At 39.4% G+C, this 21,317-nt stretch overlaps 1 protein-coding gene across 4 annotated transcripts in view; it reads right to left on the reverse strand.

Annotated features, from left to right (window-relative positions):
- The window catches only part of Mtus2 (microtubule associated scaffold protein 2), a 573,095-nt gene that overhangs the window by 179,957 nt on the left and 371,821 nt on the right, over positions 1–21,317 (reverse strand). For all 4 annotated transcript variants that reach the window (XM_074043623.1, XM_074043621.1, XM_074043622.1 and 1 more), the window contains exon 6: positions 14,952–15,113. In XM_074043623.1, coding sequence (XP_073899724.1) covers positions 14,952–15,113 — 162 coding nt within the window. The remainder of the gene's footprint in view (positions 1–14,951; positions 15,114–21,317) is intronic.

Consider the following 21,317-nt stretch of genomic DNA (forward strand, 5'->3'; position numbering starts at 1 on the left):
CAGATTATGATACTTTAGCTACCATAAGAAACACCTTCAAACAGTCATTGCTTAGTATGGTATTACTGATTTAATTGATTAAAAGTTATAAGGAATAGCCATAGTCAAAATATTCCTACACTATTTTTAAAGCCACATTTTAATGAAACTCAGTATTTCTGCCTTTAGGAATATATCCTAGGAATATAAGGAAAATGTGCACATCAGTATGTCTGTGGGAAGGGATAACTCAGCAGACCTGGACTGAGGAAACCTGGCTTGTTCCCGGGAAGGGCCTGTTTCATGACTGGCACTGGGCTGCTGGAGCGTCGTGGCTCAGGAGAATGTTCTGCACGCCCAAGTTCTTCAGTTTGCTTACAGAAGAGGAGCTTCAGGTCCATGGGAATGATCTGTAGCGCAACCCCTTGGTAAGCAGGCTCAGATGTACTTCTCTGACAGCAAACTGTTCTTGTTGTCACTCCATTGCAGAAGGAATGACGCCCATTTTCTGCAAATCTACTGGAAGGGACTTTAGGACCCTGCACCTGGTTTCATGAGACTCTCACCCATGCCCATTTCCTCCCTGCTGATTCCATCTGTATCCTTTCATTGAAAGGAAGTAAAATGACAAAGACAACAACTTCTGAATCTCATGTACTTCTCCAGGGACGCCATCAAGCCTAACATGCTGAAACATGCTTTTGTAAAATCAATTTATTGCAATTCACTGTTTCATGATAGTGAAGCATTGACAATAACCTAAGTAAGTGAGGAACAGATAAAACAGTTCTGTAGCTTAACAGTCCTATAAATTATAGTTAATATGAAGTTACCGTAACGTCATTTAAGTAACATTTTTACATATTCAGCATGGCATTGGAAAGTTATTAACACAGAACGTGAGGTATAAAAGCAGGACACAGAGCAGCACAGAGAGCATCAACTTAAGCATGAAAAAAATCCACTCTTGACGAAAAAGACTAGGAAGGAAATGGGCCAGTGCGCACCATTAGTACGCTATTGATCTCAGATTTTGAGACGTTCTTATTATTTCATTTTTTTTCTGTGTTTTTCTCAAAACAAATCATTATTCTATTTTTATCTAGTTGCTTTTATTTTTACATAGAAAAAAATTAAAACACATTTGGAAAAATTCTGACAATACAAACGTGTACAATTTAAAAATGAAAGTTCTTTTCCCTCATTTCTTTTCCCCCATCTGGACACCACACTGATAATAGCTATTAAACTACGATAGTTTCTACCTTTTTCTGTAAATTAAAAAGTCATACATTGAAAAGATTTATTTTATTTCAGATTTTATAAAAATTGAATTTTTCTCCCTTTAATAATATGTTATGGACAGCTTTCCACATGATTTATATAGACCTTATTTTTTGGTGACTTACGAGGTCCCTAACTTATTTCCAATTAGATTGCTTTTAACTTTTTAGTATTATAATTAATGCTGCTGAAAGTTCCTGTGTGTATATGTTGCTTGAGACATATGTAGCTCTATGATGTACTTAAACATTTTCTATTTATTATTTGTTTACTCACTTTCTGGCTTATTTATTACCTACTCACTTTCTAAAAAAGATCCAGGGTTGCAGGCAAAGGCCCAGAATAATACAGTGTTGATCTGTGCATATTGTAGATGTTGGTTGAAAAGTATTTTTTTTAGGGTGGGGGGAAGTTCTAGGGTTTGAACTCAGGATCTTGCTTGCTAGGCAGGTGCTCTATTATTTGAGCCCGCCCCAGCCCTGAAAAGTATTTTTATAAGAGAGACTCCTAGAAGTAGAAATACTGGATTATATATTATAAACATTTAATTTTTCATAAATAATGGGAAATTGCTGTGTGAAAGATGGTACTTATTTACATTCCCACTAATGCTTCAAGAAAGTGATCGCTTGCCAACACTTGAGTGTTAAATCTTTTAAAAGTTTCCTAATCCAATATGGAAAAGATAGCAACTCATTTAAAAACCGAATACATTTGACTATTATTGAATTTGAACATCTTTTTATGTTTTTAGCCATTGACCACTTGGTACTTGTACTGTGTGATGTATTCACTCATCCTTTACCCATTTTTCAAGTTACACTGTCTTCCCAGGGACGTTCAGGAGTTCTGCACACTCGGGCATATTGCACTCATGGCGGCATCTACCAGTCTATCATCCTCCTCCACTCTGTGTGCCTTCGACTGCAGAGGGCTTCACGTTTTCATGTACTTAAGTCTGTCATTTTAAAAACATTTCCAGCTTCATATCTTCTTTAGATATGAAGAGGATTGGAAATTTGGAATTTTCCCAACTCCAAAATTTCAAACTACTTTCTAATTCTTTTTTATCAGACAAGTATGATTAAAAAACATAAGTTATTGTCAACTATGTTTTTCACAGTAACTTATTAAAACTCACAGAGTCAAGATCTTAAAAAAGTCTGTGCTAGGGAGTAAGTTTTTCTCTTTTGATGAAATAACAGACTCTTTTTTTCCCCTGACTGTGCTTTTTTTTTTAAGATAGGGTTTCACTTTTGAGATAGAGTTTTTACTTTATGTGCAAGCGGGCCTGGACCTCTGTGTGTGTGTGTGTGTTTCTCTGTGTACTTTTTTTTATTCATTTATTCACATGTGCATACATTGTTTGGGTCATTCTCCCCCCCCCCCGGTGTACTTTTGATGACTGGCCATTGGTTGAGGTGGGGTCTCACAGACTTTTTGCCTGGGCTGGCTTCAAATCTCCATCCTCAGGATCTATGCCTCCCAAGTATCTAGGATTACAGGCTTGAGCTACCTGCTCTGCCTGTGTTTTTAATTTTGCCCTTGTGACCAGGGAACTCTGAGCCTAGTTTTGTCATACTTTCTTTTTGTTATTATTTGGACTTTTAGTTCTATGCCTGTGTTATTCTGTGCCATTGACTGCTATGTCGCCTGGATCTTTTCTGAAGTTAGAAAGTAAATAACAAATAACTTAGAATGTGATTTAACAAGTAATAGAAAATGTTTAAATAAGTCACCAAGAAAACCCATTAAATTGAATTTAAATTTTTTCAGGTCAGTCTTTTCTTACCCCATGGTTCTGTGAAGTTTTGTTCTAGAATTAACTGGAATCCAGGTAATAAGATTATAGGGCTCTCCCTTACCCTCTCCCTCTTCCTTTCCCTCTAATTACTAGGTTACAAATCCATTTATCTTACTGTGAGTATCTCAAGAGTCAGGGTTCTAATTATCTTTGCATTCAAGTCACCAGTGTCTTACAGCAAGCACTCAGAAGCTTGTTGAGTATGTGAAACAGAAGAAAATCCCTCACAAAAAAACTTCCATTAGAAATCTAGGTTAAAGGAAATGGTCCAGCCCTCACAGGATCTGTCCTATTGACAATGGGTGTTGACTCTCCAACAATGGATGATAGCCAATGAGACACTATAGCTCAGCCACCATTGACTTGGAATCACCAGAGGAAGGAGACCAAGAATCACAGTTCAGAAATGTGTCTGGGCCTGGGGGTGTAGCTCAGAGGTGGGGCACTTGCCTACCATGTGCAAAACCCTGGGCTCCACCCTCAGCACCAGAGATAAAAAAGGAAGAGGGAAATTAAAAAAAGAAAGAAAGAAATGTTTCCAGTGGTATGCATTACAACAACCAGTTGTGTGTTATCTAAATAATTAAAATAACCCAAATGCCTCAGAGCCCCAAGATTCCAATTATTTGGGATCTAAGTGTAATCTGCATGCTAGCTAACATTCTGCTGTTTAGTTAGCTCAATGGCTGAACAAGATACTATGAAAACTAGATTTTAGGGGCTGGGAGCAGTGGTTCATGCTGGTAGTCTTTCCTACACAGAAGGCATGGGTGGGAGGATCACTGTCCAGGCTGGCCCCAGCAAAATCATGAAACCCTATCCAAAAATTAAGTAAAGCAAAATGGGCTGAGGGTGAGAACAAGTGGTAGAGTATCTGTTTTGTGAGCACAAGGCCCCAAGTTCAAACCCCATATCCACCAAAAAGAAAACAAACAAAAAAACCCCACTAAATTTTATTTAAATTTGAAATTCAAACCCATGAAATACATACAAAGCTAAAATTCTGTAATTCAATCTTTTTAACAGCAGTGATTGTGAAATGCAAGGAGGCCCTAGATATCAGATGGGTCAGACTTAGTAAAGATACCACACCTTAGGCTATGGTATCTTTAGGTATTGTAACCCACATTCTGTCCTGATCACTCAGTTCCATTTTCTCTAGGTTTTAAGGCAATGCATGTGACTTCTTCCTAAGCTAAGCTGGGCAACAAAACAAACAAGGCTTCTTCCTCATGGATCTCAGACTCGATGATGGTCAGCATGCTGGGCAAGGGACAGCATGGATCTTGTATCAGCAAACCCTGCAGCCTCAAAGGGCTCATGAGGTTGGCTGGACAGAGACAGATGAAAATGATAAGCAGTGAGCTCAGCTCAGCTGGGTGGCTGGAGGAGGAGGAGGTGGACAGTAAGCAGCATGCAGGGGCCACAGCCAGGGGTCAGCACAGTGGCTGGTGTGGGGTCCTCTGCCACGTGCAAGGTGGGGTGTGATGCTAATCTTATTCTCAAACACCTAGTTTCTTCCTTTTTAAGTCAATGATGGGACAATGTATAAAAATTTCATGCCCTTTGAAAAGCAAATGCAGAGTCTGTGAGCACCACTAAAGGAAGTTTCTGAGCAGGTCTGGGCTCAGATTTACAAACTCTCCTACATGTGTCCCTTTGCCCTTTAGAACCTGGGGCTGCCTCCTCATTGTGAATCCTGGAGGAAGACGCTGGAATGCACAGGGCAAGGGTAGCAGAGGTGGCGATCATGCACATAAAGGATTCTAGGAGGGAGAGCATCTACCTAGCAGGTCTGTGTAATTTGTTGTCGGTATGAGAGGCCAGCCTGTAGCAGCTTCTCAAAGGACTTGGAACACGTGGGCTCTTGGGGGGTGTCTGATGGAGCTACTTACTAGCAGGAAGGGATGAAATGTCTCTCATTTACTGAGGGAAATGGTCTTGCACTCATTGTCACAGTGCCCCAAGTCATTAGGGGACTTAGGACTCTCATTTTCTCAAAAGGTATTTGCGGAGAGCCTACAATATGCAGGGCATCTTGCTGGTGCCAAGGATTTGGGGGTAAAGAAGACAGGCATGGATGAGGGGACAGAGGTGTTAGATACAGAAATCCTTAGAGTATGACACTTGTGAGAAGACTATGGAGGGGCAGGTCCCTGAAGAGGTGACACTGAGACCTGAAGGAAACACAGATGATAGCCAGTAGAAGGAACAGGGCTGTGTGGGGAGAGGAGGGCACCAATCTTTGTTCAGGCTGCTATAATAAAATACCATAGACCGGGTTATTTATCAGCAATGGGATTAATTTATCACAATTCTGGAGACTGGGAAGTTCAAGAGCAAAGTGCCAGGACATTCTGTGTGTGGTGAAGGCCTATTCTGAGAGACACTGACCTCTACATGTCCTCTCATGGTAGAAAAGGTGAAAAGTTCCCCTAGGGCTCTTTTTAAGGGCACTAATATCATCTCTAAGGGCAGAGTCCTCATGACCTAACCACCGCCTGAAAGCCTCACCTCTCAATACCACACCTTGGGTATTACATTTCAACATAGGACTTTGGAGGTGCACCTCCATTTGGCCAGTCATGTGAGGTAAAGGATGTTCTAACTGAGGATCTTACAAGAAAGAGCTACTATGATGTCTGTTTTCAAAGAACACAAGACAGAAAACTTAGCTATCTTTTATGCAGTAGGTAAATATTAAGGATTTATGGACAAAAGACAGCAAAATAATCAGTTAGAGGAAGTGTTTCTGGGGCTTTTCACATTTTCCTCTTCCCTCCTAGGTTTGGAAGTGTGTAGGCCTCTTTTATGGAAAGGATTTGAGACCAGGAAATATAGTTTGAGACTGCTGTGGTATGGCTTTCCTCTGCACTACTGAGTGAATGTTTTAGGAAGGAAGTTAGCTTGGGGAAAAGGGAAGCTCATTCATGGTCAGAGCTGAGTGTGCGGTGAGGCAGGAGGCTAAGGTGGAAATATAAAGACCGAGTTCAGAGAGTAGAGTTCATTAAAGGCCTTCTTATGCCCATGAAAGACTAGAAAGGACTTATGACCCTAAAATTTCTTCACATTCAAATTAACCCTGTCAAACTAAGACTTGAAGAACATTTATTAAATAGATACCATGCAAAATGTCCTTTTATTTGTATCAATTCTCGAAATAGTACCATGGAGTGTGTACTATCCCCTCACATTTTTAACTGAATGAGAAATAGGAAGATTTCCTAATTCAAGTTGGCCCAACTTCAATGGCTGGGACAGGTGAAGCAGGAGTGGTGCCCATCCAGCCTTCTCATGGGGAGTGGAGAGCATTTTCCACCTGCCTTTAGTACATACTTGACCTATGTCAGGAAGGGATGTTTGGCTGATGTGAATAACAACTAAGAAGTTTATATCATATGCTTCAATTACTGGAACTCAAAAAAACTCTCAAGGCACTGGTACCAAAATCCTCTAGAACTAGATGCTAGAAAAAAAGATATTTCAACTTGCTATGTAAAAACAGGAAAACACTTTTTAAAAAATAAAAGACTGCCAAAACCCCCTGTATTTTTAGCATATGCAAAGTCAACCCAGTCTGGTTTCATTTGGATGGTACCGGGGGTGCTGTTCTCAGATCTTTCTTTTCCTTTGTACTTTCTACATCTTTCCAGATGAACTCACACAGCCCAATTCTTGCAGTTTGCAGAGCAATGACTATAATAATCTCATGACTTCCAAATCTAAATTGCCAACTCAAAGCTTCCCTTAGTGACCCAGGTTTCTGACTTCCAGCTTACTGGACATTATTATCTGATGTTTCCCAAGCTCCTCAAACTCCTGTCATCTAAAACCAAATTGGCCATCTTTCCTCAACTTGTCCTCCTTTTGCCTCCAGGCTGGTAGTTAGTATGGCCATCCAGTTGTCAGAGGAAGCATGAAGTCATTCCTTTCCAGCCCTCCATATCTTAGCCTCACTAAAACACTGACCAATAATGTGTTTTCAACCACCAACTTTGGAGCCTTTTGGAGAGAGGATTATGTCCCACTTATCTTTCTATCTCTAGAACATTCTACCCCAATTCAATACCCTAGTCACCAAACCGGTAAAGGCAGAACAACTACAGAACACACCTTAGTCTGGAATAGGAAAGGAAGCGATTACCACAGTTATGAAAGTTTGTACCTGGAAGAGCAAGGCTAGTAAGTCTACTGGATGTTTTTGATCTCTCAAAAGGATGTTTACTTTCTTTTCAACAAAGAAAGTGAGAGCTCACCCTAAGAAGGAACAAGCAAGCACAGACTTAAAATTTTGCCTCTGGAGAAAATAACACGTGTTCAGAGAAGGAGGACCGATGAATATTTTCACACACACACACATATACACACATACATACACACATATACACACATACACTACACACACACACACACACACACACATCAGACTTAGGGAAAGGCTCTACTTCTTTCCTCAAATGGCATTATTTGGAATTTTATGGCACATCTGCAGATAGTATGTGGGGTATTCTCACCACAAACAAGAAATAAGCAGGGACCACATGGATGTCAAGGCATCTTCTACTGAACTCTCAACCAGGTGATGTCAAGCTGGGCATGGCCTGAGGCAAGAAGCCCAGGGTACCATTCTGTCTACCACCATGCACTCTCCACAAGAAATATTTGGTCCACAAATGGAGTTCTAATAGCTTCCATCTGGATGATTGTAATAATAAGGAAAAAATACTGGAAACAGACGCAAGATACATCTAGTTTTGGATGCCACATGTGACCTTAGACAACTCATTGCTCTTCTCTGAGTCTCAGTTTCCCCATCTGTAAAATAATCATTTCTTAGGGTCTTTGTGAAGACCAAATTAAATTTAGCATGTTAAAGTGTTCTATAAAGTAATGTAAAATGGAAAACAATTGTTATTAAGATTATGAGACTTTTCAAAGTAGCAGAAACACTTGAGAATACATTGAAAATTTTATGGTCTTAAGCATTGCCTTTCCCCTTTCTTGTCCACACTTCAAGTGCCTTATTTCCATGTAACTCTATGTCCACTAAAACATCCACTCTATCTACACATTTTAGCATGTCTTATGCAACACTTAAACATAGAGTAGAGAGGCTGATCCAGTCAATTTACTGCATTCTATAGTCTAACACCCACAAATAAGCCATGAGTGGCAACCTTGTCTTGTCATCTATAAAACAGTCTGCTCACTAACATCTTGGGGCACTTTGAAGGAAATCTCAGATAGCATATGTGATAGTTTGGATTGTAAGTGGCCCCCAAAGTTCCATGTATTAAAGGGTTAGTCCCCAACTTGGCACTGTTGCGGGGAGGAGGGTGGAAACTTTAAGAGATGGGGCCTAGTGGGAGGTTTCAGTCATCGGGGGCCTGCTCTCAAAAGAGATGGTGGGACCCTTGCCCACTCTTCTCACTCTCTCTTTTTTTTTTTAACAGCAGTGTAGTGAGCAGCTTTGTCTGCCATGTGCTCCCCAGTATCTATTAATCAAAATAGACTTTTTATAAGTTGATTATCGCAGGTATTTTTTATAAGTGAGAGAACACTAACAAAGCATATCTTTTTATATATGTGAATTTCTAAAATACAACCCTTAAAAACATAACCACAAATGCTACCATTATACTTAAAATATTAGCAATTTCTTAATACCATAAACTAGCCACTGTTCATGTTTCATCAATTATATTTTTCTTTCTTTCTTTCCCCTTCGTCCCTCCTTGCCTTCCTTCCTTCCTTTCCTGTCTCCTTCTCTCTCTCACTCTTTCTCTCTATCTCTCTTCCTTTCTCCCTCCCTCCTGCCCTCTGTCTCCCTCTCCCTCTCTTGCGATTTCTGAGATAGAACCTTGTTATGTTCTATCTCAGAAATCTGAGCAATCCCCCTGCCTTTGTCTCCAAATGCTGGATTACAAATGTGTTCCACCACCTAGTTGATGTCCACAGAACATTTCATCCAACTTCTACACAATATACATTCTTCTCAGCAGCCCATGGAACCTTCTCCAAAATAGATCATATCCTAGGGCACAAAGCAAGTCTCAGCAAATATAAAAAAACAGAAATTATACCGTGCATACTATCTGATCACAATGCAGTAAAAGTAGAACTCAACAACAAAAGTAAAGACAAAAAACATGCAAACAGCTGGAAACTAAATAACTCATTACTTAATGAAGAATGGATCATCGATGAAATAAAAGAGGAAATTAAAAAGTTCCTGGAAGTCAATGAAAATGAAAACACAACCTACCGGAACCTATGGGACACAGCTAAGGCAGTCCTGAGAGGAAAGTTTATAGCCATGAGTGCATATATTAAAAAGACCGAAAGATCCCAAATCAATGACCTAATGATACATCTCAAACTCCTAGAACAACAAGAACAAGCAAATCCCAAAACAAATAGAAGGAGAGAAATAATAAAAATAAGAGCTGAAATCAATGAAATAGAAACCAAAAAAACCATACAAAGAATTAATGAAACAAAAAGTTGGTTCTTTGAAAAAATAAACAAGATCGATAGACCCCTGGCAAACCTGACTAAAATGAGGAGAGAAAAAACCCAAATAAGTAGAATCAGGAATGCAAAAGGGGAGATAACAACAAACACCATGGAAGTCCAGGAAATCATCAGAGACTACTTTGAGAACCTATATTCAAATAAATTCGAAAATTTTAAAGAAATGGACAGATTTCTAGATACATATGATCATCCAAAACTAAACCAAGAGGAAATTAATCACCTGAATAGACCTATAACACAAAGGTCTAAATTGAAGCAGCAATCAAGAGTCTCCCCAAAAAGAAAAGTCCAGGACCTGATGGATTCTCTGCTGAATTCTATCAGACCTTTAAAGAAGAACTGATACCAACCCTCCTTAAACTGTTCCACGAAATAGAAAGGGAAGGAAAACTGCCAAACACATTTTATGAAGCCAGTATTACACTTATCCCAAAACCAGGCAAAGACACCTCCAAAAAGGAGAACTATAGGCCAATCTCCTTAATGAACATTGACGCAAAAATCCTTAACAAAATAATGGCAAACCGAATTCAACAATACATCAAAAAGTTTATTCACCACGACCAAGTAGGCTTCATCCCAGGAATGCAGGGGTGGTTCAACATACAAAAATCAATAAATGTAAGAAACCACATTAACAGAAGCAAAGACAAAAACCACTTGATCACCTCAATAGATGCAGAAAAAGCCTTTGATAAGATCCAACACCATTTCATGATAAAAGCTCTAAGAAAACTAGGAATAGAAGGAAAGTACCTCAACATTATAAAAGCTATATATGACAAACCTATAGCCAGCATTATACTAAACAGAGAAAAACTGAAACCATTCCCTCTAAAATCAGGAACCAGACAAGGATGCCCACTATCTCCACTCCTATTCAACATAGTACTGGAATTCCTAGCCAGAGCAATTAGGCAAGAAGAAGGAATAAAAGGAATACAAATAGGTAAAGAAACTGTCAAAATATCCCTATTTGCAGACGACATGATCCTATACCTTAAAGACCCAAAAAACTCTACTCAGAAGCTTCTAGACATCATCAATAGCTATAGCAAGGTAGCAGGATATAAAATCAACATAGAAAAATCATTAACATTTCTATACACTAACAATGAGCAAACGGAAAAAGAATGTATGAAAACAATTCCATTTACAATAGCCTCAAAAAAAATCAAATACCTAGGTGTAAACCTAACAAAAGATGTGAAAGACCTCTACAAGGAAAACTATACACTTCTGAAGAAAGAGATTGAGGAAGACTATAGAAAGTGGAGAGATCTCCCATGCTCATGGATTGGTAGAATCAACATAGTAAAAATGTCGATACTCCCAAAAGTAATCTACATGTTTAATGCAATTCCCATCAAAATTCTAATGACATTCATTAAAGAGATCGAAAAATCTACCGTGAAATTTATATGGAAACACAAGAGGCCACGAATAGCCAAGGCAATACTCAGTCAAAAGAACAATGCAGGAGGTATCACAATACCTGACTTCAAACTATATTACAAAGCAATAACAATAAAAACAGCATGGTACTGGCACAAAAACAGACATGAAGACCAGTGGAACAGAATAGAGGACCCAGATACGAAGCCAAACAACTATAACCAACTTGTCTTTGACAAAGGTGCTAAAAATATACGATGGAGAAATAGCAGCTTCTTCAACAAAAACTGCTGGGAAAACTGGTTAGCAGTTTGCAAAAAACTGAAACTAGATCCATGTATATCACCCTATACCAAGATTAACTTAAAATGGATCAAGGATCTTAATATCAGACCACAAACTCTAAAGTTGATACAGGAAAGAGTAGGAAATACTCTGGAGTTAGTAGGTATAGGTAAGAACTTTCTCAATGAAACCCCAGCAGCACAGCAACTAAGAGATAGCATAGATAAATGGGATCTCATAAAAGTAAAAAGCTTCTATTCATCAAAAGAAATGGTCTCTAAACTGAAGAGAACACCCACAGAGTGGGAGAAAATATTTGCCAGCTACACATCAGACAAAGGACTGATAACCAGAAAACATAGGGAACTTAAAAAACTAAATTCTCCCAAAACTAATGAACCAATAAAGAAATGGGCAAGTGAACTAAACAGAACTTTCTCAAAAGAAGAAATTCAAATGGCCAAAAAACACATGAAAAAATGCTCACCATCTCTAGCAATAAAGGAAATGCAAATTAAAACCACACTAAGATTCCACCTCACCCCTGTTAGAATAGCCATCATCAGCAACACCACCAAAAACAGGTGTTGGCGAGGATGCGGGGAGAAAGGAACCTTCTTACACTGTTGGTGGGAATATAAACTAGAACAACCACTCTGGGAAAATAATTTGGAGGCTACTTAAAAAGCTAGACATCGATCTACTGTTTGATCCAGCAATACCACTCTTGGGGATATACCCAAAATACTGTGACACAGGTTACTCCAGAGGCACCTGCACATCCATGTTTATTGCGGCACTATTCACAATAGCCAAGTTATGGAAACAGCCAAGATGCCCCACCACTGACGAATGGATCAAGAAAATGTGGTATCTATACACAATGGAATTTTATGCAGCCATGAAGAAGAACGAAATGTTATCATTCACTGGTAAATGGATGGAATTGGAGAACATCATTCTGAGTGAGGTTAGCCTGGCCCAAAAGACCAAAAATCATATGTTCTCCCTCATATGTGGACATTAGATCAAGGGCAAACACAACAAGGGGATTGGACTTTGAGCACATGATAAAAGCGAGAGCACACAAGGGAGGGGGGAGGATAGGTAAGACACCTAGAAAATTAGCTAGCATTTGTTGCCCTTAACGCAGTGAAACTAAAGCAGATACCTTAAAAGCAACTGAGGCCAATAGGAAAAGGGGACCAGGAACTAGAGAAAAGGTTAGCTCAAAAAGAATTAATCTAGAAGGTAACACACACGCACAGGAAATCAATGTGAGTCAACTCCCTGTACAGCTATCCTTATCTCAACCAGCAAAAACCCTTGTTCCTTCCTATTATTGCTTATACTCTCTCTACAACAAAATTAGAAATAAGGGCAAAATAGTTTCTGCTGGGTATTGAGGGGGTGGGGGGGAGAGGGAGGGGGGAGTGGGTGGTAAGGGAAGGGGTGGGGGCAGGGTGGAGAAATGACCCAAGCCTTGTATGCACATATGAATAATAAAATAAATAAAATAAAACAATAAGGAGATTTAAAACAAAACAAAAGAAACTAACAAACAAACAAAAAAATGTGTTCCACCATGTCCTGCCTTCAAAATACTTTTTAAATGTGTTTATTTGAATTAGGATTTGAAATTAGATTCATACCTGGAATTGGTTGGTATGTCTGTTTTTGGTAATCTACAGGTTCTCACCCCACCTCCTTTATTTGGATGCTTGTTTGCCCTTTTTTGGCTTCCATTATTGAGCAAATTAGTTGGTTTGTCCTATAAAGTTTCTAAGTCTGACTCCATTCCCATGGTGTTATTGAATATGCTTTCTATAGTCCTTTGTGTTTTCAGGACATTAGCAGTTGGATTTAAAGGCTAGCTCAGATTTCATTTCCCCCAGACGAACTAACAGGTAACAGGTAACAGATACCTTCCACCAGTGCAGCCCATGATGTGGGTTGTCTTTCTAAGTTGATCACTGCCTTTGGCCACGGACTCTAGAAGTTGTAAAAAGCTGATGTTTTAATCACACTTCCTGTATCACCTAGAATACATTTATAAAGAGAAACACCTCACTCATTAACTTAAAGTACATATTTGATTTTTTTCTTTATTTATCAGATTTCAAAAAATGTGGTTGTTTCCTAGCATCCTTCTAAGTGACTTTATTTATTTATTTATTTTTGGTATCATCTGCCATTATGGATATACTTATAATTTGATGAATATTAATCCATTGTAGTTATTAATATTATTGACATTCAAAGTCACTCTTTTTATAAAATTTCATTTTGTTTTTCACCAGTAGAAGCATAGTCAGGTGGACTCTTGAGTCCTTCTGCTATAACCCTAGTGGTTTTTGACTTCTTGGCTTCTGCTATAGCAAGATTTCTGGACAGTCTACATTTCCTGACCTAGACGTGAAACCAGTTACTTCTTCAGGACCTGTCTTTTTCAATAAGAAATGTATTTAAGACAATCTGAGCATGCTACTCTTGCTTCAGTTATTGTTTATAACTTTCCAGCGGACTGAGCTTTTTTTGAAAGATAAATTTCAGAAGAGTTCATATGTTATCCCATAATTCTTATATCACATTAACCCTACAATATACACATTCAAAATATTACCAGATCAGATCACAACACTACCTCTACCACCAATAATATAGTTACTAAAACAGTTTAAGGTGTTTTGTTACATTTTTTTTCTGACCCTAGGGTATGTACTAGTAGGTATGCAATCGAATTACTGCGTTTTAAATACTTGGGATGGTTCTTCTCTGTGTGGTTATGCCACCAACACACTATACAATTACTTTCATCTGTCTAATTCCACATTTGATTTTTTTTGAAAAAAAGAAACCTAGCCAAAGCAAAGTAGATAGAAGAAAATAATAATAATAAAAGCAGGAATTAATAAATTATAAGAGATGTAGCATAATTATAAATAAATGCAACAGATACTGTTTTCCTTCAAGACAAATAAAGTACTAATTTGACCAAATGTTTTTAAAGGGAAAAAGAAGTAAAAATGAAAAAACTTAAAAAATGGAAATGGGTAAAGTACCACAGATACAGAAGACAGGGTCTCACTATGTAGCCCAAGCTGGCCTCAAACTTGCCATCCTCCTCCTGCCAGCCACCTGGCTCATGGGAGTGGAGAGGTACAGCATGGAGATCCCCTCGTTGGCATGGATCTCGGGGCACATGGAGGCTTTGCAGTCAACCCTCCTGCCAGGACAGCTGACTGCAGGGTCCTGCCAGGCTTTGGTCATGTGAGCCTGTGGCCAGCGGGGTAGCAGTGCCCTGTGGGGTTCTGGGGCTGATCTGAGGCACAGTTGGGGGTTTCTAAAGTGCCACGCCCTTCTAATGATTCCAGGAGCACCCACTTCCCTGGTCCAACCCCAGTCTGCTGAAAATAGCTTGGTTCTTGCTTTCTGAGATTAACCGTGTGACTCACAGGGTTACCAGACGAGGGAGGCATGAGTGGCAGTTGTGAGGATTTAAATCTGTAACTACATTAATATACCTTGAAAACAGTGCTATTGTTACTAAGTTAAGGGCCACCTGGAACTCATCGGTCATCTCCTCTCAATACCAATGTGCTCAGTGAGTTTCAAAGGACTTTTCATTAACGCAAAAAGGGTGCCCCTACAAGGCAGAAAGTCTTACCAGCAGGTGTGGAAGTGCATTTGGGTGCTGGAAGTAAACTCCTGCGAGGTGTGGTGACACTGGAGGGTGGCAGAGGGGCTGCCCGGCTGGCCCCCTTGGGTGTGTCCTTAGAAGGCAGAGTCGCCTTCAGAGGTGCCTGCTCTTCATTCACAAAGGCTGAACCTGTGGGAGCAGACAGTGTGTTAATTATAACTTCATGAAAAATGGATGGAACCCATGCCAGTTACACTCATTAGCCAATCCCAAGGCTGCCATTTGTTTTAGAACTTGACTACTTAGTGAGTGGTCTTGAAAATTCTTCCTCTGGAACTGAATATGGAAATAACTCTCTTCAGTCACTGCCTAAATGTCCTGCAAACCCTCTGCATTGAAGGGGACTCCACAAAAGTCTCCTGTGGAATTTTACACAAGTGCACACACACAATTTATGTGTGTGCATAAGAGTATGTGGACGTAAGCATTGACTGGAATGAGTGTGAGTGACCCAGGACAGGCGAGAATAAAAACAGTCATCTATTGATATTGGTGGGGAATTGGCCTCAAACACCCCTGGGGATATAAAACTCTGTACATGCTCAAATTCAGTTTTCTATTCAGTTCAGAAATAGTCATTTCATCTATAGGACAGTCAGGTACAATCAACTGCTCTACAGTTTGAAGATATGGCATACTGTCGTGTGTGTTTGTGTCAAATTTAAATCTGAAAAGTTGTATGGTCTAAACTTTTCTTCTAGATCTTCCAAAACCTTTTGTGATTTATATATTTGCAATCGCTTAAAGATAATGACACCATCATCTGTTCCCTGCTAAAAAATAAATCTTCTAAGTACATCTCCAAGTACAGCTGCAAGACCTAATCTGTTAATGTAGAGAGCCTGAATGTACTGAGATAAACGCTTGTTCAGAACAAACCTGTCCAGTTGCAGGATCACGACCCTCTACCGTGAAAAATAAGCAGTAGCAGCTGGAAGAAGTACACAGTATTGAAGGGAAAGAATAAATTTTTTGTTTTCATCATTTTAGAAGGATAGTCATAATATTCTATTTAGAAGGGCCTGCATAAAAATGATAGCATTATTAAAATGGCTTTAGTGTTCACAACATCCCAGAGATTCATTCAACCATTTAGAGTAAGAGATGGTTGCTTTTCTCCCTTTGAAGACCTGCAAGCCTACTAAGACTGGTGAGATTTTTGTTGTTTCTGAAGAAAAGCGTATTTAAGAAGGAAAACAAAGAATGTGTTATTTCCTTGAAACAGTGCGTGTCCAGCATTTCTTCTGAGGTGCTGAGCCCTGATTTTAGTTAGCTCTGTCCATGGCTGAGGAAATGCATTTGACCTCTGCAAGCTGAGCAAATGCTCTGAAACTCCATGGAAAGGGTCTGCACAATGTCCCAGGTGTCATATAAAGAAGTGCACATGTGTTTGATCCAAACCCAGTCAGGCAAAGCAGCACCATGATCTTGCAAAAACAGTGAGCCTTAGCTTCTGAATCATGGAGCAGTGCTAGAAGTCAGAGAATCTCTGAAGGTTTGTGTGATAGTTTAAGCACTAAAATATTTCACATGGAATTCTCTAAGGTCTGGCCTACTATGAAACTGCCAGAATAATCTATTCACTGAAATTGTGTAGAAAAAACTGAATTAAGCACAAAAGTATTCATGTGGTCTTTTATTTATCAATTGAATAAAATTTCTTAAGAACAGAAATATTTTGTATCATTTGCAGAGTTCAAACACCCTTTTATCAAATCCTCTTGGATCTGGCATCATTTTCTTCCATAAAATTTATTATTCAGTGAACATGGCAATTTAGAGATCTGGTTGCTTTCCAAGCTGGGAAGAAATTTGTCTTTGAGGTATGTGTTAGTGATGCTACATCCTCTCCTTTGAGAGAGGGCTTGCGTTAACAAAAAAAAAAACCCAAAAAACAAAAACCAATAAAACTCGATTGTGGCCATTATTGTGGAGTACAGCAGGCACTGAACAGTTCCACTCTTTGAAAACCAGCTTCAGTTGGTCAGTAATTAAAGATGCATTATTCAGTAAGTGAGAAGTACTCTGAATTTGGAAATGGCTGTTGAATTCTAATAAATGCTCCAAGTACCTCACAACAATGCTGACATTAAACCAGTGCTTGGGAAGAGGAAGAAAACAGCTGTCAATAAACAACTACTTATGTGGGCCGGAAATATGCACTGGAGAATTCAGACACTTACAAGTGGTTCACTTGGCTAATTTGGTCATCTCTTTCCCATCCAACCCCAATCTACCCTGGCCTGAGTGTCACAGGCAATGTATCCACCCTTCCACTTGGCCACAGAGCAGCAGAAACAGCAGCAAGGTGCAGGCCTTTGAGAAAGATGGGTGGGGTGTGAACCTGACACCCCTCGGCACTTCAGTTTCTTCAGTTGTAAGTGGGAGAAGGGAAGTTTTTTAAAGTTGGTGCAAGAGTTAGTACAAGAGAACGGTTGGTAGTGTCTGGGGTCTGTTGTATGTGCTCAGGTGTTAATTATTAACCTACATGATAATTTTAAGTTTTGTAGCTAGTCATTGCAGTAAATCAGTTTTCCATAGGAACTTGGAAAGTCTTCAAGGATTGGTACTAGATCATTTGCTGTAAGCGAAAGGAAAGCAAATGATTGACGTAAATCTGATCACCCCATAGGATGAAGGACTAAATCAGAAAAGGCAATATGATTGCCTTTTAAAAAATATGATGAGTTATTTCAGCACAGAGAGAGGTGAGCTTAGTAACACAGTGGACCACCAAGTTTAAGTAGTATAAAATGCCCTCAATTCCACTGCTGGTGAAATTGATGGGACAGAGGAAACTGTTCAACTGTCTTAGATATTCAAAATGCTTATTGGGATTCATACTAACTACAGGCAGCAAACAGCCCAACTGCACTTGAATTTCAGCAAACAGTTGAACATGATAATTAACTGGCTTTAAGTTCTGCAAGTCATTTTTTCAAATAGTTGTTGGCTGTTCAAGTTTCTTCTTCTCTAAGATGCCCATCCATAACTTCTGCCCACTTCTACTAGTGTTCATTGAGTACACTGGTTATAGATTTCATATATCCTCCCAGTCTTTGGCTTGTCTTCACACTTGTGGACTTATGGGGTCTTTATCCAGAAACGTTTGCACTTTAATGTGAATTATTTTTGTCAGAGTTTTTCTTCCTGATTTGTATACTGTGTGTCTTAGATGTTCATTCCTTCTTCCGATGACATGAAGACGGTCTCTTATGTATTCTTATAAAAGCTTTAAAGTTTAGTTCTTCACAGTTAAAATCATTAATCCACCTGGAGTGGGGTATGGAGGAGAGATTGAATTTGTGGCTGTTGTTTTCTAATTAGATAGGACAGTCGCCCCAGCCCTATATCTTGCATAGTTCACGTTCTCAGTAACATCTGCACGGCCAGCTGTTGTATGCAAGTTTCCCTTCAGGCATGATGTGCTTGAGTGGGCCAACAAACACCCCTAAATCTCAGAAACTTCACATAATGAAAGCTTATGTTTTGGGTCATAAATCATCTGCCACAGGGGCTCTGGATGGCCTCTTGTCCTGCAGAACTCAGGAGCCCCCAGCTCCTTCCAGCTTCACCTTGCTTCAGTGGGATTCAGGAAAAATAAATTGTTCATAAAAGGATCTTTATGAGCCATTGGCTGGAATTCAGTCAGAGGGAAGCTGTGGAATGAAGGTTATTTATCTATTTATTTATTTTTGGCTGTACTGGGGTTTGAACTCAGGGCCTCACACTTGCTAAGCAGACCCTCAACCACGTCAACCACACCCCAGGCCCAGGTTAGTTTGCAACCCTGAGGGAAGGGAAATGGTTTGATGAACACACATCCCCTTTTTGCCAGTAAGGCTCCATTTCCGAGTCTCTAATCTGTTTCATTGGTCTATTTGTTTATCAATATGGCAGTAACCATTCTGCATTTATTTCCTAGAGTGTAGCATGCAAGGTAAGTGCCCCCAACCCTGATTTTGTACTTCAAAAACTGTCTTGGCTACCCTCAGCCTTTTATTTTTGTGCAGGCTCTCGAATCTGCTTGAAGTTCCATGAAAAATGGCCCAATTTCAATGGATATGATTGTCTTTATTTTCAACCGCCACCTAATGGAGGGAAGTACAAGCAGATTTAACTCTGACACGCTGAGCACCAGTTATACTCCAGGCACCATGTTACATAACAGAGATCTGAAGAAGGATAAGCATCATGAAAAAATAAACACCAAAACAAGAAGTTCAAAAGAGGTCAGCATACTGCACAGGGGGTTAAAACGTGTGAGGATATTTTGGATTGAAGCATTGCTGGCACTTAGTTCCAGTACCTCTGCTCAGAAGACATGTAGATTATAAGAAACATGGCCAGACATAGTGGCTCACACCTGTAATCCTAGCTACTCGAGAGGCAGAGATGAGGCGGACTGAAGATCTAGACCATCTGGGCAAAAAGTTAGCAAGACTGCATCTCAACCAGCAAGCTGGGGTGTGGTGGCATGTGACAGGTAGGAGGATCCCATAGCCCTGGTCTGCTTACACTTCCATCTTCTGTCACATGAGGACATTCCTCCACCATGGAAGATGCAGCCCTTAGCACACAGGCCAACTTACTGGTCACTTGATGTAAGACTTACCAGCCTTTAGAAGATAAATTTCTTTTCTTTACAAACGATCCAGTCTATGGTATTTTGTTATAGCAACACTAAGCAGAATAAGATAGCTACAGAAAGAGGAAGGCATGCAGATTCAGATTAAGAAAGCTTGCACTAAGAGAAGGAAAGTTTCTCACAGAATTTTAGGCACCAGGAGGAGAGGGCAGATTCACAGGAAATGATATTAACTGACAGGGGAAAGGTTTACCTTTTCACAAGGGTAATTCTGACTATGACCAAAGTCGGGATGAGAATTTAAGGTTTCTGATCCATAGTCTTTTTTTTTTTTTTTTTTTTTTTACTAATTTACTTATTGGGAATGCCAATAACTAAGCCTGAATTAAAAAAAAAAAAGTAAGTAATAGCAATTCAGGACCAACACTAACCAGACCAAAGGGAGGGAAAAGCTATAAAAAAAAATAAAAAGCAGAAAGTTACTAATAAAATGAAGACATGATAGTGAAACTCCAAGAAATGCATTTCACTGGTTTTGAATATTTATCCATATTATAATGATGAAACTACTCTCCTCACTGACTTTCTTAAAAAAAAAATCCCAGGCAATCAAGTTGTATGATGTTCTGGTTGCATGATTAACTAATTAATGCATATTTCATTGATTTAGTAGCATTTATCACTTGGTGAGAAAATTTAGTTTAATTATTAAAGTACCAAGTGAATGTTTTATTTCCTATCTTCTGCATATTTTAACCCAAGTGTACATTTTCTTTCTAATTTTAAAGAGCTAAAGTAAATGGGATATGTCACCATTTCAGCAAAGTTATTTCTTTTTCAAAATGAAATATTTGACCAAGAAAAGTTGAGATTCCACAGGGAAAAGGTAAAATGTGGGAAGTCTCAAATCCTGGATCTACTACAAAGGAAAAACTGTTAGGACTGAGAGTGAGGGGAAGTTTTGAAAGGTGGCTCACACACAATAAATTGCTAGCTGGCTTGCTCTGGTGCTTACATAAATTCTTGTATCGTCCACTGGCACACTGGTCACCAGTGATGTCTCAGGCATGTGCTGAACCTCACTAATACGGAGATGGAGGTCATGGTCTCCAGTCCAGAGAAGTTCACATTTAATATGCATGTAGCAGCTTGCAGAAATTCAGGAGAGACACGATAAGTGTCACGCAAATGCTGGCAGCTGCTGTTATTTTTGTTACTCACCCATCCAGAATTCACTGAAGAGCACAGGAGCTTTTTGGTCAGGTGGCGGGCAAGACAGGAAAAGAAACAGCAGTGACCAGGACAAGTCACAAAGAAAGCTCAGGCCAGGGCACAGGCAAGGTAACTAACAAAGACATTCAAGGTGGGTCATGATAGTTGGGAAGAATTTGAATTTGGAAAGATGGGTGAGGGGAGACTGTGAAATAGAAGGGACACTGAGGAAGGATTCAGAGGAAGCATGTGATTGATAAGGCATCTGGTTTGGCTAAAGAGTATGATTCAGGGGAAAATGGAAAATTTAAGCTGGACATGGTGGCATACACCTGTAATCCCAGTACTGGGGAGGTCGAGACAGGAGGATCTCAAGTTCTAGGCCAGCCTGGGTTGCATAGTGAAATTCTGTTTCAAAAAAAACAAAAAAGAAAAAAAAATGGTGAGAGGAAATTCAGGAAGAAAGATTGAACAAAATAGTAGAAGGCCTCGATCAGGGAACCATAATAGAGCAATGACACCTGGTAAGACAT

Source organism: Castor canadensis, chromosome 10 (genome assembly GCF_047511655.1).
Source record: "Castor canadensis chromosome 10, mCasCan1.hap1v2, whole genome shotgun sequence".
NCBI lineage: Eukaryota > Metazoa > Chordata > Mammalia > Rodentia > Castoridae > Castor > Castor canadensis.